Below are 25,706 nucleotides of genomic sequence, written 5' to 3'. Positions count from 1 at the left end.
CTTGACGGGAAGAAGGCGACGCTGTCAGCAAACTAAAATCTGATTTGGCTTCATCGCTGAAGTTGAGCGAGCATTGCCTTTAGTTCCACCACGGAACACTGCATGAAGGCTAAGGGAATCAAATTTTTTTTTTACTGACACTCCACAGGCGTTTTGTCTCTGTCAGCCTAATATTAAACAGGAAAGTGACTCAGCAGAGAGCCGTCCCCAATCCAACTGTGTGCATGCCTTTAACTCAAACTGACAGTGTTCCAGCTCTCGTACATACCTTGCCATTAGCTAGGAACGCAGAGTTTTTCTCTTTTTTCCCCCTCCTGTTTTTATTTTTTAAACACCACTGTCATCATCATGTGCAGCCTCTGTGCATTAGAAACACTCACAGGCAAAAATAGATCAACCCAGGAAGGCGGAGGTTTATTTTAGGTGAACGCTGAACTCCAAAGAAAAGATATTCAGTAGTTTTAAGTGCATCATGTTATCTCATGGGGACTGTGTAGTTGCTGACTGGAATGAAGTTACGCTCTGCAATGGAGTAAAAGCAGAGTCATCATACCTTAGCTGAGTGACTTTGTTGCTAATGCCCTCATGTCAATATTTATTTAGGCGGTTCATTTTTTATCGACCCTTTGATTGACTTGGTCACCTTCTAATGTTGCTACATTATGTAATATGCAGGAGGAATTTTTGTGTGGATTTTTTTTCATTTTAAAGGGGACATATTATGAAAATTCCACTTTTGTAGTGATTCTACACATTAGTTTGGGTATCTGGCATGTCTACCGTCGCAAAAACTCTGGAAAAAAATCACTCACGCGATTTGTTGTGGCTCCTCTATTTCAGAAACTATGTGCTAAAGTGCGTCCAATGGAATTTCCCCCGAAATAGACGTCATAGTCGAAAAATGCCCATTTAGTACATTCCCCCATAGCTCAATGCACTCCCCCACTACCACTCGACCCACCCCTAGATGGACCCTCCCACTTTATAGAAGCTCGGTCCACCGGTGTCCGCAATTTCATTCTTGCAAGCCTTGGCCTTGGAAACACTTGGATAAGCTAACAGCAGCATGAATCAATTTCGACAACCGAGATGCTCAGTGGTCGGCTGCACAAATCAGCACTAATGTCTTCATGTGACTCCAGCTTCAGAAGACACAAGATTGAGATGGATTGAGTTCATATATGATGGCAACGTTCCTGCCACCACTTTGAATCGGACTGTTTTATCAACCTGGGCCAATATAACGCTGGATTCTCTAAAAGGTTGTTATTGAAAGAGGGGTCGGTGCCATCTTTCCATCGCAATACTGAAGACGAGGGAAATGTAAGTATTTTTTTTAAATATTTCTGGTATTTGCTTCTTTTAGACATTTTGTGTGGAGGCTAGTGCCGTTAGCATGTTGTGCCGTGTGTGAGGGGGTGGGGGGCTAGTATGTTGTGGTGGGGGATAGGGAGAGACTTTACAGGAGTTTTCATGTTGGACTGTTAATAACGTTATTGAACAATTAATCGAGGACGGCTGGCGAGTCTTAGCGAGAAGACGGCGTCAGAGTCCACGGTGAACGGTGTTCGCACGGCAGGTTCATGAGTGTTGTGCTCTCCACGCGCTTTCCCCCCCTCCGCCGGTGTGTGCCTAGTAGCTACTGTAGCTGGAAGTTAGCTATGGCAGCCGGCCGTAAGCAGCTGCTACGGGGCGCCGGCCGTCCGTAGCTGCGCCGGCCGTCAGTAGCTGCTACGGTTGCCGGCCGTCCGTAGCTGCCACGGCCGCCGGCCGCCAGTAGCTGCCGCGGCCGCCGGCCGTCAGTAGCTAAGCCGGCCGTAGCTGCCGCGGCATCCGGCCGCCAGTAGCTGCGCCGGCCGTCAGTAGCTGTTAAGGTTGCTACTGGCGCTGTAGCTAACTTCCAGCCCAGTGCTGCCGTGGGAAAAAATCGGCGGCACAGTACACCAGGGAGGACACGCGAGCGGACGGAGGGAAAGATCGTGGAGAGCACAACACTCACGAACCTAAAGGCCTAATTATAGTCCTGCGACTGCAACCGCGGAAGGCCACGCAGCTGCATCGACGTATCCGTTTTGGTTTATGCTTCCTAAACGTGTTGCGCGTGTTGAAACGCAATTCACCGCCAGAACACTAGGCGGAGTAACTTTTTTTTTCGAAAACAAAACACACAAAGAAGAGACGTCTTCTTCTTCGTCGAATGTTTATTTACATCGCCACTCCGGCTCCTCATAGCCTATTTCTGGCGGACAAATCGGCCAGTCAGTGACGGGTTATATAAGTGGTCATACTTTCGGATCTCTTCTGCCAAGTGCTCTTCTATTTGGTCCATATTCGTTCTTCTAAATCTTCCGTGATTTCCGCGTATTGTGGGGCATGAAACTAGACTCCGGACGGGATGTAGTCAGCCGACCAATCACAAGCCTTGCGGGCTTCGTGAGGCTCGCGTCGTTTTGTCGTATAGTTAGAAAAATTGGCGGACGCACGCAAGCCGCCAGAGGGCTCGAAAGGGGCGTGTTGCGTGTCTTGCGTGCATGCGTGCGTCCGTGCGTCCGTGCAACACGAGTATAATTTGGCCTTAACTTCCAGCTACAGCTGCTGCTACGGCCGCTCGTTCAAGATACCGGAGTATGTTGTTGTCATAATGTGCGGGACTAGAACGATTATTCATTACCAGCCCTAGTTGGGGAAATGTGCCCTTGTATGCATGACAGTAGTACAAACATGAATAACATTGCTGCTTTTGGTGTTCAGGCAGGCACATCTGTTCACGGTGCTAGGCTACATCACGTAGCATGCCAGACGGACCCACCACAGATGCGCACACATGGAACGCAGCTTTCTATGAAAACACTGCGACCTCACTACAAAAGTACAGGTTGGTTTACCCTCAGTTACTTCTTCATGTCATTGATTGTGTCTCCGTGTTAAAGTGTAACAGCATCTCATTTGTTGTGACTCCATGGATACTGTGTCTGTTTTATCATAGGCACACAGAAAACTGTGCTGCACTGATGTCGGTGTTGGGACCTCAGCTGTAAGAGACCTCGCTTGGAGGAGGGAGAGGACAACCCAAGTTGTTCAAGTATGGACTTCGGAGAGCCACAGGATGCTACCTATGATCCTGATGACTCAATCACAGTCTTGACTGAGTCAGCAGATGTGACGTGAGTGACTCAATATTTAATCTAAACATTTCAATAATCAGATGGATTACCATCCTACACTTTTTTTAGCTGTTGCAGCCTTTTAGTGAAATCTTTGTCGTTCTAATAGAAGGGAATCTTCCAACCCTGTTCATAAGACACCCACATATATTGTCTATGAAAACTGCCCCCTGGAGCTATTTGAGGTTTGTCCTGTGTGTCGGCGGGGGACAGATGTAATATATAAGAAGGGCGAGTGCACAGCAAAGCCGGTGAAAGCAGATGCAACCTTCCGTGATTCTCACAGGCTCTATTTAAAAGCCAAACAATGTACAAACAGTATGTGAAACATAAATAACATATCGATTAACTGCTGTCTTTAAATGGTCTTCACGATTTAAAGACCATTTATTTATCGTCTTCACGATAAATAGAATAAAATAATTATAAAAAGAAAATGATAAATACAAAAAGTGCAAAATGTCCAACTTTTCCCCTCAATTTGTATTACAGATTACGTGGATAACCTGTTGGACCTCATCTTTCACGAGGTTTTTCAAGACCCGGCCCCATATGTGAATGAGGTGCTGAAGATCTCAAAACCTGAGGACCTCTCTGCTAAGTATGAGAAACCTGACAAGCAGGAAGTTATAGCCAGCTATGTGTCGAGTTTCTATCAAGGGCAGGTCTGAACCCTGTATAACTTCCCTGAGCATCAGGGAAGACTCTGCGTATCTTGAGCACCGAGCAGGAGGGCAGGACCACCCTGATTCTCCGGCCCAGATAGCCTCAACACCAGCTAACAAAGCTTCTCTACGACAAATGCCTATAACGGCTGAGCAAAGTTTACATTGTATTTAGAGAATAAAGGTGACACACAAATATAAAGTGTTTCTTTGTTTACAGTATGGCTACTGATGGCACAAATTGTATTTTTGCAATCAATGTTTTCATTATACTTGGTATTTTTTGTATTTATTACCTCTTTCCCAGCCAGTACATTTAATAACTATTTTTAAAAAGCTCTGTGGCATTCTTTCTAGCAATCTTTCTGACAATAAAAGTTTATAGAAACAGTTGTGTGCTTTTAATGTTTGATATGTAACATGTTAACAATTGACACGTGTAAGATGAGCAGTTAGCAAAGTAATACAGAGGGAAGAGTAATTTATGTATTTTATTCCTCAGTCATATTTGTATTGCAGAAATGACTGATATCTCATGCATAAAAAAAACAAAACTTACTGCTCTATTCCTCTTAGACATAAAGGCGCATAATCTGCCCTATATATGTTGAATGCATTCTGTAGTGAGAACAGATTCAAACACACAGGCTAATTAATGGAGGTAAAAACGTTATGTCCTACACCTCCATGAGAGGGGGGAGGGATGAGAGGGGGGCGGGGACCTCAAAACAGGTCGACCTGAGGAGGTCTGTTTTAGACAGAGTAAAAAGGTGCTGTTTTAAATGATCCTTGTGGTATTTTTACCAAAAAATGTTACAGACATTTCATTAAGACCCCAAGGAACCATATCAAATGTGGTGAAATGGGCATAATATGTCCCCTTTAATAAACTTTGCGATAAAGAGCGTTCTCCATATTTTTTATGATTTCTCAGATAATAGTTGATGGATCTCAATTAAACCATCTGACATGTTCAGGGGAAAAACGTTCTATTTGGTGCAGATCCAAATAAAAATCTAAACCTCGTAAATTTGATTTGATTGAGGTGCCCTGACAAGGTATACACTCTCCTTTTCTAGATTTAGTTTGGTTGGTCATGAATTGGGTCAGAGCAGATGTTGCAGCTGGGAAATAAAATCATAAACAATGTGCAGATGAGGATTGCAATCATCTGTTTCTTATTTTCTTTTTGTCCTCAGGATCAGTATGTTTGACATTTTCATCTCAGCTCAGGATTATAGAGTTCTGTCATCCACATGTTCTCATCTTCATTTGCATGTGGAAGTGGCTCAGGTGTCATCACAGGAGGTTATTTTTTTCACTTGTCACCATGTGTCATCACACCTGAGCCATTTCAATTCCCTTGAACGCATTGTAAAAGCTAGTGTAGTCTAGTTATTTTTTTAATTGTTAAAGGGATAGTTCAACAAAATTTGTATATTCACTTATTGTCTACTCATCAAGATATGAAATGATGATATGAGGGCTTTAAAGATTTGCTCATGTTCTTTTACAAAGCCAGGCTCTGTTATTTCCCCCTGTTTTGAGTCTTTATGCTAAACTAAGCTAACAGTATCCTTGCTCTACCAATAGACAGAGAGGTATCCACAGAGCTTCCACTAAGGTCATCTGGGGGAAAAAAACTACTCTTGGTGTACAAATCTGTTTACAAATTCATGCACATGGATTACGAATTTTAATCCATGTGCAAATGTTTTGTAGTGACTTTCTACAGAGAAAAGGGATTGGAGCATTTTGATGGTGAATGCATTAAGAAAGTCCAAGATTCAATGCTAGGTTTGTTTTGCATTTCACAGCTCTGACTGTATAATGATGTATTATTGTGCTCTCCACTCCAAAATCTAAGAGGAAAGCCGTTGCCAAACAAGAACTCCAGAGTTTGCCTTTCACATATGAAGAACGCAGCAGGAGATTCTGCGGTAATGTGCGTTCACAACAACAGTAAATACATGTAGGAGGTAGGATGTAACATATGTAGTATATTTGTTAAGAAATATAATGCTGGGCTGATGGATAAACTGTTTTAACATGTGAGCTAGAGATAACTTTATGCGAACAAAATATTATGTTTATTACCACTCTCTCTCTCTCTCTCTGTCTCTATCTCTGTCTCTGTCTCTCTCTGTCTCTGTCTCTGTCTCTCTCTCTCTCTCTCTCTCTCTCTCTCTCTGAACTGTTGTTCCTCTAATTGTGCCTCTAATATCACCCTAAGTACGGCATCTGTTAAAGATATAGCTGTGATGTATCTGGGTAGAATGAGTCCCTTGGTGCTCTATGAGGGAGTAAACTGAGGAGCTGTACTAGCAGCAGTGAGCCACTACATGTGTTAACTTGAATCTTGCATTTATATAGTTTTCTGCTCATCTTTCTAAATGAATACAGTTATTGAAAGGAGTTCTCAAAATTTAACATGCATCTGTTGTCATTCTTGCGTCTCCCATAGATGTTTGAGTAGTGTCAATACAGAAGCACCGTTAATGCTACTTGATGTTTGGGTAGTGTAATCAAACAAGATAAATCCATGAGCCGTTTCCACTGACGTGTGGCTGGCAAAATGTACATTGAAAGTTTTTCGTTTGCTAGGGAAATGTTCTCATGTGCAAACCAACAGTGACACATCTGACCTCAAGCGTACTGTGGAGCTCCTCCAGTGGACATGGATAAACCGCCCCTTAGAAGATAACAATCATGAATCGCGACCATTAACCCAACTCAAACACAGAGTCAAAAATGACAGAGGGTGTTTATTCGTTGCCCAGTAATTGACTTTTCATTTCCATAATGGCATTGTGTTTCCTGCCAGGATAATGTGACCCCTATTAGTTCAGGAAACGTACCACAATCTGGCTCTGTCTGCGCTGCCGGACACGCAGCCGAGGAAATGAATTGGGGAGAAAAGGAGAGATGAGGGATGCGAGGAGCAGAGATGTAAACAATGGTGAGGTGCAGACAATGGAACAACCAAGGAACATGGGTGGAGATGAGTCATATCACTGCAGTAAACTGGGCCCTGATTGAAATGCTGCTGCAGCAGTCTGTCTGATTCAGATTTTGGTCGTCCCACTACTGACATTTAATCCTCAACAGATACTTATTTATTTCAGATAAGGCTTTGGTTTCTCTTTACTAAATGCTTTCCTTAGAAGTATCGTTGTTTAAGAAAATAAAACAAAATTTAACAAAACCCTTTCAGCTTCTCCTCGTCTGTCTTGAATGTTGCAAGATATACCAGAACAGACTAGGCACTTGCCTTGCTTAAGAATAATCTGTCATCTCCACCTGCTGCTTTAGGTGGGTGGTGTTATTCCCCTTCCTCTGTGTGTCCTCGAGGCTGTTACTGATTTAGCTGTATGCTGGGCAAGCTAATCCCACCCCTGATCAATACTCCACTTCTCCTGCTCATACTCTGGATCTCATCCAGGAAGCAGCAAAACTGAAATCTTTGTTTACCTTCTCTTCGCTCATTCAGAAACCCAATGGAGAATTGGAATTTGCATTTAAATTAGTATGGATTTAGTACAGTGACTATAGCTTACTGTATTTGTATTTGAGATTGCACCTGGGCTTATTGGGTTGCATTTAACAGTGCATTGTATACATGCTTAGCTCATCTTTGTGCTGTGTGAAATAGCTCTGTTGATCCTCATCTTCAATCAGCCAGCGTTGGGCCGTACACGTCACTCTGTGTGGTAGTTGTTTTATGGTCGGCGGCTTTCGGCAGAATTGCAGACCCGAGCATTGACGATACCTGCTGTCCCCATGTCTGTCTGAGGGATTTGCCTCAAGCCATTACATGCTTGGATGCTGATAGTGTTTGTCAGGATGCTCACCGCTCAGAGACAATTAAGTTCAAACACAAGGCTGGTTTAATGATGCTCGGCAGGAAAACATCCTCAAACAAGATTCTTTTGCAGTAGAGATGGCAGTAGACAAGGATCATTCATGTCCGGGGAAACCACATGGCTCCACTGGTTCACTGTTGTGGTTTCGGTTTATTCACTGGTGATCTGATGGTGAAGAAGTACAGACAATGCAAACAAATGTAACTCTGTATATACTTAATACCTGAAGTAGCTAATGTGATAATGATACACTCCATTTACCACTTCACAGTCAGCGCTGGTAGCATCATAGACATCATCCTTGGTGTAACTGATTTCCTTTATCTGAAATAAGTAAAGTAAAAATTCTTCTAGGTGGCAGATTTTGACAAGAAATCATCTCAATTAGGTAATTTTAGTCCAGTGTTAATCTGCATGTGAGTAATCTGAGTGATCAAGGTTTTAATCTTTCTGAGTTTCTTATATGTATATTTTAGATGAAACAGATGCTTTGTATTTCCAAGTGAAATTGTTGCATTACTTTAGCCGTTTTGAGTAAATCTGAATTACAGGTTCTCCAGCGTTGGTCCAAGGAGTCATCCTTTGCTTAATTGATTAGTTATCATGATTTTACTCAGTTATTCTGCTGAATTGGTTGTTTTGAAACCAAGCAACAAAGAAATTTGTTATATTCATATTTTCATGTCGTTCATTTACGCTGAGTTTTAAATAATTCATATGCTTTTAAAGAAGTACGCTCAAAGTGTTAGCAGGCAAACTTGGGTTTGTGTCATTTAAGGTATACTGTATGCCTTGGAATTCTCATTGTTAGTTTAAATACTACATTTTGTCACTTTTTCGCATATACACCATGTTTCACAAAATTTTCGGTCATGGAAAATTGGTTTAAAGTTATTGAAAAGTCACCATCCATTGGTCAAAATGTATATGAACCCTGATTATGAATAAAGGTAGCACAAGTAAAGAGTCAAAGGGCTCTGTCTGTAAAACTGTGCACCAAGTCTGAGGCCAAACAACATACACTCCTGATCAAAATCTTAAGACCAGTTAAAAAATTGCATGAATTTGCATTTTGCACTGTTGGATCTTAGGAAGGTTCTAAGTGGAGCTTCAAAATGCAAAAAGAAGAAATGGGAACAAGAGACCAAAAGTTGTGAGCAGGCAATTTATTGAAAAAAAAACAATTTAACTCAAATAGGCTGTTCATCAGCTGATCAAAAGTTTAAGACCACAGCCTTTTAAAGCCAAAATCTGTGCAAAAATTTGGATTCCATGTCATTTCCTGTCAAGTAATCACACTGTGAAGATCTCTTGATGGCAAAGGCAAAAAAGCTCACCGTCTTTGACCGTGGTAGGATTGTTGAACTGCATAAACAAGGCCTCTCACAACGTGCCATCGCTGCTGAGGTTGGACGCAGTAAGACCGTCATTTTGCATTTCTTAAAAGATCCTCAGGGTTATGGAACAAAAAAATCAAGTGGTAGACCCAAAAAAATCTCACCGCCGCTGAGCCGGAGGATCCGAATGGCTGTCTGTCAAGACACGGGACGATCCTCGTCCCAAATTAAGGCCATTACTGGTGCTGACTGCAGCCCAATAACCATCAGACAGTATCTGCGAAGGAAGGGCTTCAAAAACAAGAAACATCTTCAAAGCCCACGTCTCCTTCAACGCCACAAAATTGCCCGTTTAGACTTTGCAAGGGAGCACCAAACATGGGACATTCAAAGGTGGAAGAAAGTTTTATTCTCTGACGAGAAATTTTTTTACCTTGATGGTCCTGATGGCTTCCAACGTTACTGGCATGACAAGGAGATGCCACCTGAGATGTTTTCTACGCGGCACAGTGGAGGGGGCGCCATCATGATCTGGGGTGCTTTTTCCTTCAATGGAACAATGGAGCTCCAGGTTGTGCAGGGGCGTCAAACAGCAGCTGGCTATGTGGAGATGTTGCAGTGGGCATCCCTCATGACTGAGGGCCCTCGTCTGTGTGGTAACGACTGGGTTTTTCAATGCCCGTCTGACCAAGACTTTTTTCCAGGAGAATAACATCACACTTTTGGACCATTCTGCGTGTTCCCCTGATCTTAATCCAATTGAGAACATTTGGGGATGGATGGCAAGGGAAGTTTACAAAAATGGACTTCAGTTCCAGACAGTGGATGCCCTTCGTGAAGCCATCTTCACCACTTGGCGCAACATTCGCACTAGCCTTTTGGAAACACTTGCATCAAGCATGCCAAAACGAATTTTTGAAGTGATCAACAATAATGGTGGAGCTACTCATTACTGAGTCAGTTTTTGACACTTTAATTTCTGTTTTAGGAGTTTTTTTGTTTTTTTTTAGCTGTGGTCTTAAACTTTTGATCAGCTGATGAACAGCCTACTTCAGTTAAATTGTTGTTTTCAATAAATTGCCTGCTCACAACTTTTGGGCTCTTGTTCCCATTTCTTCTTTTTGCATTTTTAAACTCTACTTAGAACCTTCCTAAGATCCAACAGTGCAAAATGCAAATTCATGCAATTTTTTAACTGGTCTTAAGATTTTGATCAGGAGTGTATGTGATGGTTCCATGGACTGTGGTCCAGACCACCAGTTCAAAGGTAATCAGACCAAAGGGGGTGGTCTTGATCCAGATTTTGCAGTAAGAAAAAAGAGGGAGTAGATTACAGGTTGCTTGTAGTCTTCTCCCCTGTAATTTTTTAACAAAAAATGTTCATTTTGCTGGTAGTCATATGATATTAATATAATAGAAGCAACTAAATGAACGTAGTGAACATATTTATGAATTTTCTCTATTCTAATGGGAAAACCATCACTAAGAATAAGTGAAAACACCAGCTAAATTGACAACAGGCTAACTTCAGACAAACAGCTGTGTACTAACCAATCAATGTCAAGTATAGGTATCATCAGCCCTCATAGGTGATGATGACAGGATGTACGTACGTCATAGAAAAGTCTTTGGGTTCATGTCATGTTTTGAAGTCACTTTCCTTAAGGATCCTTTACTTTCTCATATCAGGTGGTTTGTAGTTGCATTTCACTCTATGCTCTTTATTGCTTTAAAACTGAACTTTTTAGTTTAACTTTTCTTAAAGTGAATCTGTCCTCATATAATCTCAAATAAGTGCATTTTCTGTTTTTGTATTGCTTCTTGAAAGAGACTGAGGGTTAGTATTTTTTCTGAGGGACGTGCTGGGTTTGGTGAGGCACTCTGTGTGATCATTTTAAAACCCTGCAACAATGTGGTGAATGGAAAAGGAAATTGTGCAAAATTATCCCTCGCAGCTCCCTGGGCTCAGAATTTCCCTCAGATTAGATGGACAGTTTGCTTTAATGAAATTAAATATTTTATAATAATTGCCTTAACTGTGCATGTACCTGCAGCCTTTAATGTTGATGCATTCATCCTGTTAATGTTTCGTTGCTGGCGTGATTGAATCGAATGTTTTAAGGGTATAATAGCAGCCTGTTGAGATGTGATGCACTAATGTTCAACATGGAAACCCTCTCCAGGGAGGGGAATGATGCTGTTTGGGTCCAAACTGATATTCGAGGGGTGGTGGTGGTGGTGGGGGTGGGGGCTGTGGGGGGGCTATGTAAACTCATTTACCCCCAAACCAGTACATTGAAAGGGTTACCTACAACAACAAACGGAGAAAGCAGAATCGTGTGCTGACCGGCGCTGAGAAATGCGCGTCCCGTGTGAACAGCCTGGCGCCATCGCGCTTGAGACATTTTTCATATTTACTTTCTCAAAACAGAACGGGATTTACACAGCAGATATGTATGTTGTGGCATGACACTAAGATGGCTCTCAGTAGAGCGATACCTCCACCAAGGCCCGACAGTGCCCTTAAAATTCAATCATGCTGCACAAAATTGCACACACTCATAAATATCAGTCTTATCAGGTTCCTCTAACTATTCCCTGCGAAATCTGTCAAAAGGTTCAAAATATATGTAACAATGTCTTACAAAATCTCACAAATAAAAATTCCTGGACCTGCTCCTGGATCTGTCTGGATCTACAGCACGATTGAATGGGTTATTTTTCCTGGCCCATGTCCAATCCTTCCAAGTTTTGGTCCGCAGCTTTTGTATAAAACGCTGCTTTCTCACATTCACTGAACTCCGGAGATCTGAGGATATTCTAACTAGGATAGGGCTAACTACCTGCTAAACATCAGTGTTTTAGACTTTAGTGTTTAAAAGTGAGACTGCTCTTAGCTTTAATCCAGCCAATTACATTATCAAACATACGTCATATCTTTGGAAGTAATACACTGTAACTACAATGAATCTCAACTGAAGGCTGTAGTTCAGATATTTCCTCGGCCACAAGCATGGTCCGCCAAACATGATAAGATGAGCTAATGCCTCTTTGTGGCAGCTTGCCTTGGCTGTTATCCTCTGCGAATCATGGAAGGTACACAGTTGGCTCCTGCTCTGCACTGTGAGATTACTTACAGAAGTGAGTACAGTCTTCGGTGTCCATGTCAGCTGAATGAATTATCAGATATTTTCCAGTGTCACAGTGTTAACTTTGTTAACCTTTATGGCTGCTTATTCAGCTCTCCTCTGCTCCCTGCTCATACTCCGAGTATTACAAATGAGATGGTGTGTGTAAAGCACACATGCTCGTTTAAGTGATGGAGGGAAGAAGTAGGCTGATAGGACTGAGCCGGGAGCTTTAATCACCCCATTCTCCTTCTCTTTCCTTGCTTCCATCCCTGTGGCCCTCCACTCATCTCATTACAGACAGGAGAGGGTGAGAAGTGAGGCCTGCACAGACCTTGGCATTAATTATTGAACCCCATCTTATTTACTCCAGCCCCTCCTCCAAAGTCTCTGATAACCTTTACATAAAAGAGCAGAGGCTAACTCCCAGCTATTATACAGCTGCTAGCTGTAGCATTAGACCTATAGAGAAAGACCCTGGGTGGGGATTTATCCATTCAGAGACTGTGCCACAATGTTCTGCATGTAATATTTGTCAACACAAGCAGATATGTCGTTCCTCCTTTTTAATTGGATTTTAATTATTCCTCATAGCTCCAGCTGAGCTTCAGCACTAACTGATTATATTCCTTTTTTTAATGGCTGCTATTGGAGCAAGGTCAAACCAAATAATTGTGCTTTAAAAGGCAAAGCATGTGACTCCGTGCTTTGCCTTTGTCGTGTTGGCTCAGTTACAATCTGCTCACCGCCTCCTGCCATGCCCAATTTTTCTCGCTCAGTTGGAGGCCGGCTAATGGAGGCTGCTGAGGTCAGCGTGGCCAAGGCATCCGGACAACTTGAGGGCAACTCGACTGTGATGCTGAAAATCTCACTCTTATCTCCTTCTGTCCCGTCTGTGTGTGTGTGTGCTTCCTGCAGGTTTGAAAAGTCAACATCAAACCTTGACCCTCCCAGAGCCACTGAGGAGGAGAAAGAAGACACTGCCAAGATGTTCAGCACCAAAAGGTCAGCAAAATAACACTTCTCATCTATTCCAAATAATGAATCTTGCAGAAATCACAGGGCTTTTCAAAATGGCTTCTTTTGATGATGGTTGACATTTGTCGTCAGCTGGGTTCCACAAATGATTTTGGATGTAAGATGTGACATCGGCTGATGGTCAAGTCACGACACAAAATACATTTTCTGTCATTATCTCTTGAGTGTAAAGTCCATGTCATTATATTTATTTACTCAGATCCAAAAGCCTAAAGAACACATGATCTCACACTATTGGACGGAACTGTATATATACATTATAAAATTGATATATCTATCTACTGTATTTCTAAATAGAGATGAAGCTTCACACTGGATTGTAAATGCACCCATTCATTCATTGTAAGTTGAGGAGGCCCAGTTTACAGTGTGCTTTGCTTGTGTGTACATTCTGTATATTTAATGTGGCCTGTGGTAGCATCTGCATAAATCATTTATCAGTTTGGCTTTTCTGGATGTCGACTGTAGGTTGGAAGTCACATTGCTCAGCCAGTCTGTGTTTGCTGGATCAAAACAAAATGTGTCTTTGTTTCTTTCATATTGCTTTATATGGGTTGGAACACATTACAGAGAACAGGCAGTTTGTTCACCTATTGATGACACATATAATTTTTTTCTGGGCCAATTAATTCCCTAATTCTAATAGAAGAGTTCATTTAAATCAATAAGGTGTATAATGTGTAGTAGTTTCCCCTTAAAACCTGATTTTGTTTAAACAGCCTATAGCCACATAACCTTAAGGGAGGTCCTTATGTTCTTTCAACAGGAAATGAAAAATTTAAACGGTGAAATATCATTTAATATGTATGGACAGGCTGATCTATTATCCAGAAATGACATCCTTAATATATTTTTAGTGCACTCTCTACTAAAATAATGATATTTGCATATGTACAAAATATAATATAATCTTGTGTCTTACAAGTGGAACTGGAAGATTGGCTACATTTTAAGACGTATGAAAACCTTTTCAAAAAGTGACAAGCAGTATTACACTTATGAGAAGAGTTGATGATACTTTGAAGTGAGTGTGCTGTAATGTCGCTGACTGATCAGGGAGCAGCTGAATGTTCAGTCCACCAATCTGCAGCCTGATATCTGTAGTTTGAATTAATTAAACTTTGTTTTAAGTCATTTTTTTATTTGAGTAATGTTATTTTCACTCACAATAGGCAAATACAGTAGTTATAGGGGTATCGATATCGTGCATATCAACATGTGACATCATCTAGTGACATCATCTAGTGGCATCGAGGGATGCACCTAGATGATGTTATTAGGCTCTAGATGTCCTCACAATGGGTCCATGTGGCCTTTGTTTGCTATAACTCGGTTGTTATTTGTAGATGTGAAAGGCCTTCATATTGATGGCAGCAGAATCTACATTGAGAGAACCACTTGCTGTGATTAGACTGACAGTCGCCTCTCAACTCCTGATGTACACTGACAAAGAGTCGCCGCCACTGCATTTGTTAAGATATTAATCGCTCCTTTGGCTTCACTGTGATATTCAAAGAAGCAGTATTAGGTTTATTTTGCTTGTCAGGAGAAGATGTCAAGAGAAAGGCCCTGTTTAGTGCTGGTCCAGTCCTAGTGCTCAGTTTACACCTGGCATCAGAGTATCTACACATGCGTTTTGTTTGACCTCTTGTCGTAGATACAGGTGTGCCAATCAAATTGACCTAGGAGGGGCACATCAATGTTCTGCATGCAGCTCTAAGATGTATTCGTTGTTTTATTCATTTAAAATAATCAATAAAAAAAAACAGTGGCAGTGAATGTTGACATAACGGCATTGGCCACAAAATAAATATATCAATATATTGAACACTGAGAAGTGTAAAAATAGAGATGTTAGCTGAGAAAGCGGACCGACAATATGGCATATTTGCATTAGCACTGCTAATAGAAGGTTGACACATGCATCCCGGAGCATCTATGAAAGTGGTGCAGAGTGATCAGGTCTCAAAGCGGCTTAAGGGAGTTCACATTTAGAGCTGTTGATGGATCCCTGAGAAGGGATGTCGATACCAGGTCTGAATGGGGCCCAAAGGTCCTTGCACACCAGGTCCGTATTTTTCATATGCGTTTTATGGAATCTGTCATCCATCATCAAGCACAGAAATGTTGCACACCGAAGCTGGTGCATTTTATTGTTCTATTTGTTCTGATTATGTGCTGTATGCCGTTAATGGAGGATGATTTTGTCTTCCTCTGACTTCTTGATAAAAAAAAATTTTAATAACAAATTGGGTCCATCGATTACTGAGAAGCCTTTTTAAGCCAAAAAGTTGACCGGAGCAGATGTTAGCATTTCTGACGGTCCCTGAATGCACCTCGGCAACCCGGTTTGCCCCTGAAACTCAAAGTGTAGCCTGGATGCCAGACGAACTTAGCCCCGCCCACAACATTTGAGGTCGGGAAGTTCGCTCTGGAGTCGCTCTGTTAGGGAGAAATTATGCCTGGTTCGAAATCGAAATATACGATGATGGACAGATGGTCGCGAAGAAGATGGGACACGGGAATGTCGCGTTCCAACCGTGTTATTAAGTTCTTACAGGACCGACAAATGCGATATGATTTGTTTGATGTGTTGTGGAGCTGTAATCCTAAACGGAGAATTTGTTCGTACGTGCATTCACCTTTACTGTAACTGACTGCTACACCTGCCACTTTATGCATACTGTTTTATTCTGTTATTATGTGTTGGGCTTATTTCGTTGTACACGTAGCGACTCCCCTCGGATAAATACCTGCAGTTTAAGGAGAGGACCATGTTAATAGACGCACCAGATCCCTCGCTTCCGGACCAGTGCAATAAGACACCTGCCGTACAGTGCCGGCACAAGGATAGGAGCAGGAACTACGACCGGACGCGGGCTGTGCGGCATTTTTCAAAAACTATAGTTTAACACCCCTCCCCAGCGGAACGAGGTAAGGAAGCTGGACCCATTTACTTTGCTGCAGGTAGCGCGGAACGGGAGTCGCTGTCACGTTAACGCATCAGACTAGTTATTGTCATTCCAGTTTTACGGTGCATTTACGGCTACGATGAAGTGAACAATAAAGAGCTGTGTGACATCAGTAGAGAAACTCTGCGTAATGTTTGGGGGGGGGGGGCTGTTACATTAACTGTTTCTCTCAAAAATGCTAATGGTGCTGGTAAGCTCTCCGTGTATCCTTAAATTAATTTTACAACCCCGGCAAAAATCGTTTTTACTGATCTTCTTCTACATCTTCCAGCGTGCGTGCAGCTGAGTTCTTTTGACAACAACTATGCGTCGCTTTACATACATCAGATACTTCGTTGCTCTGATTGGTTGTAGGTCTATCCAATTGAGCGAAGAGGAATTTTATTTCCTGGTTCGGTTGAAACACGCCCCATAATCACTGCCCAATGGAGCGGTATCAGACTCACATTCTGACTAGAATTGTGAGTATGACGTCAGGCTACCAAAAGTGTTTTGTTGACACAAACACTTCACCCACCCCTCCATCGGCACTGGGATGAGTAGATAAAGGGAATTTCATTTCTGGGTGAGCTATCACTTTAAAGATTAAAGGGATATGTTTACAGGAGGAGTGGGGGACACGTTTAGCATATTATAACCTGCTGAGGACTGAGCGCTGTCACAATGCTGCATGCATCCACCTGCTTCCTCGCAGTGTGTGTGATCATCATACTGTGGGTGAGGAGATGATTAAACCAAGCCTGCTCTCCATCATCAGGGGAGCTGTGTCAGCACAGATGACAGGGATATGCTCAAAATGACTGTAATAGGCTGCCATCCTGAAATTCAAAGCTCATTCAAATTTCTGCTGAATATGAAACAAAGAATCTTTTTTTCTCTCTCTCCATACTGCTGAACGAAACAAAGTGGCTAAGGAAATCTGTGGCTCTGTCAGTGACTGCTATGTGCCTCTGCGGCTTGATCTGTTGTTATTAGGGCCCGAGCACCGAAATCGGTGGGAGGCCCTATTGAATTTGTAAGGATTTTTAATATTGGCTTTTCTCTTAGGTTCCCTTGAGTCATCTTTAGCATCACTTACTGTTCCTACAAGGCAAGCATGTAATGAAGTCTGTCTTTCAAATTTAATTAGTCAAACATCTTAACTTTTTATTTTGAATGGAATGAAATGTGAAACAGAAGAGCGCAAAATAAATCCAAAACATAAGCATTTGTACATCTGACTTTTGTAGCTTTCTCTTATATTATGAACAGTTTATGGATAAACTGAGATTGAAGCATATCTAGGCCTTGATGGCTTTTTACCTCTTTTTTTTTATTAAGTAGACTGTTTGGCCTTGTTTACAGGTATGCACTCTACTGTTTGGTATTTTATTGTTATCATTATAATGTTGCTGTAATGTAACAAGTGCTGTCTTCTATCCTCGCATCTTATTTAATCCATCTCTAGCCATATCCTCTTCTGCCTGCCATCATGCCTGCTCCAGTTGGTGTGAGATATGAAAGGTGGTTTAATGTAAAACATGTATTCACAACCTCAACCATAAGATGACATGGACCTCATGTTAACTGTGTTCTGGGTGGTAGGGGTATTTGGTAACTAGCACTAAACTACAGTTGTTTCTGGTGCACTAAATGTTTTCTGCCACCACAGAATAAATAATGCGATTTTAAGCAAGATTATGTATGTCGGTTTGGACCATTTGTTACAGTCATTTATCTGTCATCATTTGTCATGGATGTAATTCATGGATTTAAAAAAAGAATTGTATATTAAAGACAAATGAAGAGTGAATATAAATTGCTTGCCATGGCACAAGCTAAAGTTATGTAGCTTCTGGGTTTGCTTCACATCTGTCAGCAAAACATTGTGGTCCTAATTTGGAAAAAACAACCTTATCTTATAGAAGTATCATCAATGTGCTGTCCTGTGGCTTTCTGCTCCGAGAGCAGATATGGTGATCAATAAAGCCTGTGATGCACTATTAACTAACCTTTATTCAATGCTTTTGGTCACAAGTTATTGAAGTTCAACCATGTGTTCAAAACCACTTATGTAATGAAAATAAAAGTGAGGGTATGTAAATCACATGTTCATGATCAAGCGCACAGTTTAATCCTCAACTAAACCCAGTTTCCCAGCACACAGATTATCAACATTTGCCTTAATTCACCCCCTAACAGGAGAAACGTTGTGTGTGTGTGTTTACAGTCAGTATAAAGTCCAAAGCGACAAATATTCAGACCATATTAAATAAACAGGTTATTGTTATTACTGCTGTCTCTAGATATTCTTATTGCAACTTTTGCACAGGAATCACTTTCTGTCTTTTTTTGTCATCTGACAGATTTGTAGGTTGACAAGGATTCATATGAAGATCTAGATGTTTTGTCAGCTATTTGACTAAGAGTATTTATTGCAACCTACTCTCTTCCCTTCTTTTTTATCTGTATGCCATTACGGACCAGAAGGTTGGCAGTTTGATGCTCGTCACCCCCATTCCGTAGTACCAAGTGTCCTTTGGCAAGTTACTGCACCCCAAATGTCCCCTAACAGCTGTGCCGGCAGTGTATGAATGATGTGTGATAGAGGAAGTGCTGCACATATATGCACTCTGTGTGATGGGTGGATGTCAACACTGTACTGTAAAGTGCTTTGAGTCGTCTTGAAGATGAGAAGCGCTATAAATACAGACCATCTACATAGCTAAACCCTCTAGACATAACACAGCTGTTGGGTTTTGGCTCTGAGAACACGTCATTATTAAGTATCGACAATTATGTTATCCTCCTGCTCGCATAGATTTCTCTCTGTAGTAAAGTTTTGTCTTCGAATTTATGCCTACATGCGATTCGGGTTTCCAAAAATCGTTAGAACTATTCTACAACAACGGCCTCAATTTGACCCCAGGTGTCCAGCTGGAGTCACTTAGCATTATCCTCTGGGTTGTGGAGGCGTTTGCTCAGATGACTGTCACACAGAGTAATTCATTCACCACCCCTGGTTGTCAGCCATGTTTCCGAACCGGTTTCTCCCAGCTGTTTTTAGAAAGTGCTACGACAGTAACAGGAAATAACTGTCATGCCAGGAGTAGCTCAGCCGGAGATGTTGGAGAGACAGCATGAAGGTGTCACCAACACACCAGTAATTGCTCTCACTGGGCACTGTAATGAGATTACCACATTGTGAATTGGACTCATTATGGTCAAAATGGTGGAGCCGAAGATAGTTTTTCACCAAATCTATCCAAAGCTTTTCCACAAGTCTAGGAGTAAGTATTCTGCTGCGTTTCGGTAAGGCAGTGTGCTGAATATACAGTGCAGGGTCTCATTATAATGAGAGCACATTGTGGAAAGCGGCCTTCCTGTGGTAGCTATGGATGACTCATCACAAACAGTGCAAACAATGAACAAAGTAAACACCTTTTATAATAATGCCAAACTCATTATATACACAGTTTGTCCTAGGTATACTCTTGTACCATTATGCCATGCATCGTGGCATATATACCTGCAGCTCTGCCCTCAACTATACACTGATCAATATGTCACATCCTCAGTTAAGCTTATAATGGCATGTTGGTAATTACACTCAACAAAATATCAGTTGTGACATTGATTCCCCACTTCTCCTGACCTTCATAAGGAGTAATTCGATATCTGACTATCGCTCTGAGCTGCTGATCAACATCAAGGGGCCTTGCACTTGATTACTTATGTATGCACTGGGAAGAGAATGGTGTCTGGGGAGCAGAGTGCATGCTGGGATGTGTTAACTCCCCCTCCAAAGGCCTGCTGATCCAATCATTATGAACTGACTGCCATCCCATCGCTGCACACCAACTCTCCTTGGACTAACCTTGAGGAGTGTTGCAACAGTGTGGCAGTAACACCTGTGTCTGAGGATTTTGTAATTAAATATACTTTACACCAGGCTGGACAATGCATTGTTGTTTTGTTGTATGTCAGGTTATGCATATGTTAAAAACGCATTGGTGAAAGTCAGTTATAGTCACAATATTCATATCTTCATTAGGATTTTAACCATCTTAGTGAAGACGTGTACAGTGTTCATTATGTTAAACTGAAGATACCTGTTTAACAGTTTCGATTTGTGGATGTGATGTTGCATAAGCAGACCTGTATGTGAAAGAATGACCAGATTGTTTATCTAAAAGGGCAACTTTAGGTGTAAGATTAATGCTCAGAGACTTGTACTTTATGGTGTCTGGTTGCAAATTGGTGGGATCTCACATCTGGGTCTTCTACAGAGACATGAAGGCAGGATAGCTCCCACCCTGATAAGACATCTGGAGGGTAGTAAATACATTTCATACTCAATGGGAGGGGACTAAAGGTTATATGAACACAACTCTCATGCCTGCTATTTGCTCATTTGTACACATCATTCAGGGGATGTGTACTGCTGTGAGTCTATCTGCAGATGTTGGATTAAAGTGTTTGACATGATATATGTGAAATGAAACACTGGTTAACAAATGGCCTCAGTATCTATATGCAGTTATTAGAAAGGACTTTTAAAACTATTGGTCCTCAGTCCTACACTCTGGGATTGGTGAGAATCCGCCCAACAAACAAGCCTGTAAGAACAATGTGGATATATAATCGCTCTTTTGGCCAGAGATGTCCAGGTTAGTCTGCTTAGTTAAAAAACGCAGAAGTCAGCAGCATGTTCATCCGCCACCTCGGCAGGACCTGAACATAGAAAGTGACAGCGTCAGTATTGGAGCCTGAGGACTGCTAAACTCTGCAGGAAAGTGATGACGAGAGAGGCTTTCTGCTGACAAAGGGAAATGGGAGGTATCAAATGTCAAGGGCCACAATAATCCTCCTGTTTCTTCATGGGCCTGAGCAGAGTGAGTCTGAGTAAATATGGAGGAAAACAACTTGTATGTGTCACTGTTTGTGTACGTGAACACGCATAGCAGTGTTAATTTCGTTCACGAAGACGATGACGAAATATATTCGTTAACGACCCTTTTTCCATGACGAAGACTAGACGAAGACGTGACGAGGACGTAACGAAAACAAATCTTTGAAAATAAAAACTATGACGAAATCTATTTGAATTTTCGTTGACGAGGCATTTTCGTCAAAAGACTAAGACTAAATCAAAAATAGCTGCCAAAATTAACACTGACTCATAGTAATGCCAGGTGTACATTTCAGGAATTCACTTCTTTCGCCTTCTTTTGAATCGATTAATAATGTTTAAGGTCACTCGGTGTTATCGGATTTAGCTTCAAAGTTGCCTTGTCTGCTTCACATTGCACTTGTCAGTCTAAATTCTGTCATTGATTGAAGGCAGCTGATGTGACTGACTCTACATCTCCATTGATTTTGCATCCCATTTAAATCAATCAATCAATCAATCAAATTTTATTTGTATAGCCCATATTCACAAATTACAATTCATCTCATAGGGCTTTAACAGGGTGTGACATCCTCTGTCCTTAACCCTCAGCAAGAGTAAGGAAAAACTACAAAAAACCCTTTTAACAGGGTAAAAATATGTAGAAACCTCAGAGAGAGCCACATGTGAGGGATCACTCTCCCAGGACGGACAGAAGTGCAATAGATGCCACGTGCAGGAGAACATCATCAATAATCAAAGTCTCTAGCAGCATTGATGAAGCACAGTCCATGCTCAGCAACCATCTAGACCACGATCCACCATCCAGACCAGACGCCACTTCAGTCCTCAGTCACCGTCCACCGCCGCCCACCAGGAGGACCCATCACAAGCCACCACTGCGGTCCTGGTCCACCGCCCGTGCCCAATGCCAACGCGACACAGGGTCCGCCACCAGCACCACGATCAGCCCACATGACTCAGAATCCGCCACACTGGATCCAACACCGCGACCCCCGGTGCGCGATCCACAAACCGTAATCCATGGTGCGGCCACAGAGGCCCTGGATCTGCGGGTGATAAAGCAAAGGGATTCCGGGGAAGGGGGATAGGGATGGAGAAGAGGAAGGAGAAGCTGGAAAGAGAAGCTCCGTGTGTCATGTGTCATAAAATAGAACAAGTAACGTTCTGGCGCACTAATTAGCTCTAACTATAAGCTTTATCAAAAAGAAAGGTTTTGAGCCTACTTTTAAACGAACAGATGGTGACTGCCTCCCGAACTGAAAGTGGTAGATTATTCCACAGCCGAGGGGCTTGATGGCTAAAAGCTCTGGCTCCTACTCTACTTTTAGAGAATTTAGGGACGACAAGTAGGCTTGAATTCTGGGAGGGTTTGTGATTTTTGCCTTGGAGATGTCCAGAGCGTCACTCGATAATCATTAGCCAGAGATAAAATCACAGCTCTTGTCTGACATGCAGACCGCCAGCTGAGCCCTTCAGCCGCAGGACCGAGCAGCATCACAGTTGATCAGTTTCCTGGAGGAGATGATACATTTTGCTGGATGTATTGGGGTTTATGCAACGTTACAGTTTAATGTTAAAATCCTGGCCTCACTCACCTTGTATCATCATCACCATGACAAGTGCGGATGTATATTGTGCCTTTCAAAAGCACATGGCCTCTGAACATTTCGAGTGCACTTGAGCAACTTTCATGCCAGATTATATCCTCCCACTTTAATCGGAATAAAGTTCAAATCTTTGTTTGGAATTGTTTTGTGTTTGACCTGTGTGTTGGAGCTGTGAGGAGAAACAAAAGGTTACCAGAGTAGTCTTTGCACCATTTGGCAGAGAGATCAGACATATCCACTACCACCCTTGAACCACTAGTGATGTTTCAAAAGATGAGATTTTAAAGGATTTTTTGTCACTACCGTAGCTTTCTATACTAAAATCCAAAAAAATAGATTAAACTTAGATACAGCACTTGTAAAATCACTAGGTATCTATTTAGCATTTAATGATGGACAGATGACAGTATCAAATATAAATGCACCAGCGATATCATCTTCTTTTCCCTTTTAAAACCTGATGTTTATATTACCTGTAATAAAATCTGAGAGCCAATTGGCTTTCAACCAATGAGCCTCTGTCTTCCAGTGTAGACAGCGGATATCCGGGCCAAGCTGCTCCTTCAGCTGGTCAGAAACCGAAAGTTAACAAGGATTGCTCCTCTCGCTGTGAACTCTTCTGATGGAGTTGTTTGGCCAGTGTTGGTACAAATAAGGCTCTTAAATCAGTTCCCCTTCTCAACTAATGTTTCAGTGGCTCGCACACACAAAATGTGACTGGCGAAAGGAGATCTCATTGCACGACGCACACACAAATTACGTGACTCGTTAGTGGCAGGACACCATAGCACAGATTAACCATAATCCAACTTGACCACATAGTTTGGTCAGAGATTTGCGCATGCTATACTAGTAAAAAAAAAAAAAGTGTACTTATGCACAAGTAATAATTAACCTAAGTGATTGAATCAAGAAATAATCATGTAAAAATTAAAAATCAGTTGGCGTTTGTATGAACGACTAGACTATAACCCTCACTATAGAGTCAAGCCTATAGATACACATGATTTGATCTATTGATGATAATGATTGCCATAGTTTTTACATTTATGTATCTATCTGCACTTACAGAAATAAAGGCAGATATGAAGTGGTTATAAGACTGTGAGGGTTGACGCTTAAAGGTAATTTAATTTTCCATCCTTTTCCAACTTTGGTCTCTTAATGCATAAAGTGGGATATGCAGCAGGTTTGTGTATGGCTCTCGAATAGATTAGTGCTTACATCACTTGTGGCCAGATGACAGAGTGATGAAGGGAGGGGTGTAGAGCTCCCAGCTCTCTCCATTGAATTATCTCTGGAGTGGTGACAGATTTACCCTCAGAATAAACACTGTGTATTTTTGATGATGTTCATATTCGCATTCATAAACTCAGAGCAGATGTGAATCCATCTCACTGGTTGTATGTATCAGTTGCCTTGGTGTGTTTAGTGCTTGTAGAAGTTCTCTTTGATTAATAACATATTCAAATTCTCAGTTCTGGCCTTGATGAAATCTAATTTCTGCTGCCTTTCTCCTGTGTTTGCATTAGCACAGAGAGCCATCACCTCCAGCCAAAGCACCAACCCAATTTCTCCTTAAGGACTAACACACACTACTGTGTGTGTTAGTCCATGGGACTTTGCATCTGCAGAAGAAGCAGTTGGCAGGCATCAATGTCTAATGTGAGAGAGAGACAGGAGTAAAGTGCGAAGGAAGAAAACGCTTCTGGCATCAGTTTTCAGAAAGCCAGTAATGGTGAAAAATAACAAATAACCACGCATAGCCCCAACAAATACGGAACGCCATGAACCTTTACAGTGAAAATATTTAAAACCTTGCAAAAATTCTAGAAGCTATATTTAGTTTAAGTTAGTGAGTCGATCCAAAATGAAAGAGAGGCACAGTTAAATCTACTTACAATTAGGGTAAGGTGTCATTTGTTTGTTTTTTCAATACTTTTGAAATGCTCTTTTAGTGTGGAACTGCAGTAAAGGCACAACACTGAAAAGTTGTCTTGGTTTGTTATTCAACCCAATTGAATAACAAACCAAGACATATTGCGTATATGCAGGAAATGTTTCAGATACATTTCTCAGTTGTCCATCCAACATATCTGACTGAACTGGCATGATATGCAAATATAAAAAAAACAAAAGATTGTGGATTGTCGTGTTCACTTTTCAGAACCCAGAAGTAATATATCCAGTTTACTATGGCAGTAGACAGAAATCCTCACATTTTGGAAGCTGAAACCAGGGAATATTTGGTATTTTGATCCAAAAATTATAGCATAGTTGTTGTTTTCAAATGAAGTAATTGATTAATTACTTACGCTTTAAACAATAGTGAAATCACAGTCCTCTGCAAAGACTACAATGATCACACACTTATACTGCAGTCCCTGGCATGTGATCAATTTCCATGTCCAATTCAAGCACAAACATCCTTGCCCCTTGGCCTTCTTCTCCCTCATTACAACCTCTCTCTCACTCTTACTCATCCTCTTTGTATGTCTCTCGCTCTCTCTCTCGCTCTGTTCCCATGTTTCATTCCCCCTCTCTTCTCGTTTTCCTGCTGGATGGATGGTTTGCAACTTAGCAAGGTGCCGCAGCTGGTGCCCCAGGAGATCCCTGACCTGGGGTGAATGCTGAAGAAGAGTCAAATTAACATTTGATTTCATTACTCACATTGAAACATCAGCAGCAGAGCAGCAGCAGCAGTTCTCAATGTCATCCAGGGGGTAAACACTGCTCAACCAGGGGAAACAACGCAAACATCAACAGCACCTTCACAGCAGGGGAAGACCACATTGCTGCAAGCAAAGCTGCTGTTTATTTAAATTTTGTATATGTATTTGGACAATATGAGCTATTTGTAATGCCTACTGTACCTCTCTTTGTATATCTGAGGGCCAGCAGAAAATAGCAGCAGACACAGCACCTCTGGGTTCTTTAATGTGTTTCTTACGGGTGCAAATTAATTGAGGGGTGAACCATCTGAAAGACTGTCTTTCTCTGTGGCCGTGCAGAGTTTTCTCTCGCTGGGCTTTCATTCT

At 41.7% G+C, this 25,706-nt stretch overlaps 1 protein-coding gene and 1 long non-coding RNA gene across 4 annotated transcripts in view; both read left to right on the top strand.

The window, feature by feature from the left end:
* The window catches only part of oxr1a (oxidation resistance 1a), a 184,129-nt gene that overhangs the window by 5,157 nt on the left and 153,266 nt on the right, over nucleotides 1-25,706 (top strand). For all 3 annotated transcript variants that reach the window (XM_062398529.1, XM_062398531.1, XM_062398528.1), the window contains exon 2: nucleotides 13,076-13,162. In XM_062398529.1, the coding sequence (XP_062254513.1) occupies nucleotides 13,146-13,162 (17 nt within the window). In that variant the 5' untranslated portion in view covers nucleotides 13,076-13,145. The remainder of the gene's footprint in view (nucleotides 1-13,075; nucleotides 13,163-25,706) is intronic.
* On the top strand, nucleotides 1,874-4,194 carry LOC133965326 (uncharacterized). The gene is made up of 3 exons (XR_009923864.1): nucleotides 1,874-2,875; nucleotides 2,987-3,164; nucleotides 3,657-4,194. It is a non-coding gene; the product is annotated as an uncharacterized LOC133965326 (long non-coding RNA).

This window comes from Platichthys flesus, chromosome 11 (genome assembly GCF_949316205.1).
Source record: "Platichthys flesus chromosome 11, fPlaFle2.1, whole genome shotgun sequence".
NCBI lineage: Eukaryota > Metazoa > Chordata > Actinopteri > Pleuronectiformes > Pleuronectidae > Platichthys > Platichthys flesus.
Note: the sequence above shows the minus strand (reverse complement) of the source record. Positions and strands in the feature narration are given on the sequence as shown.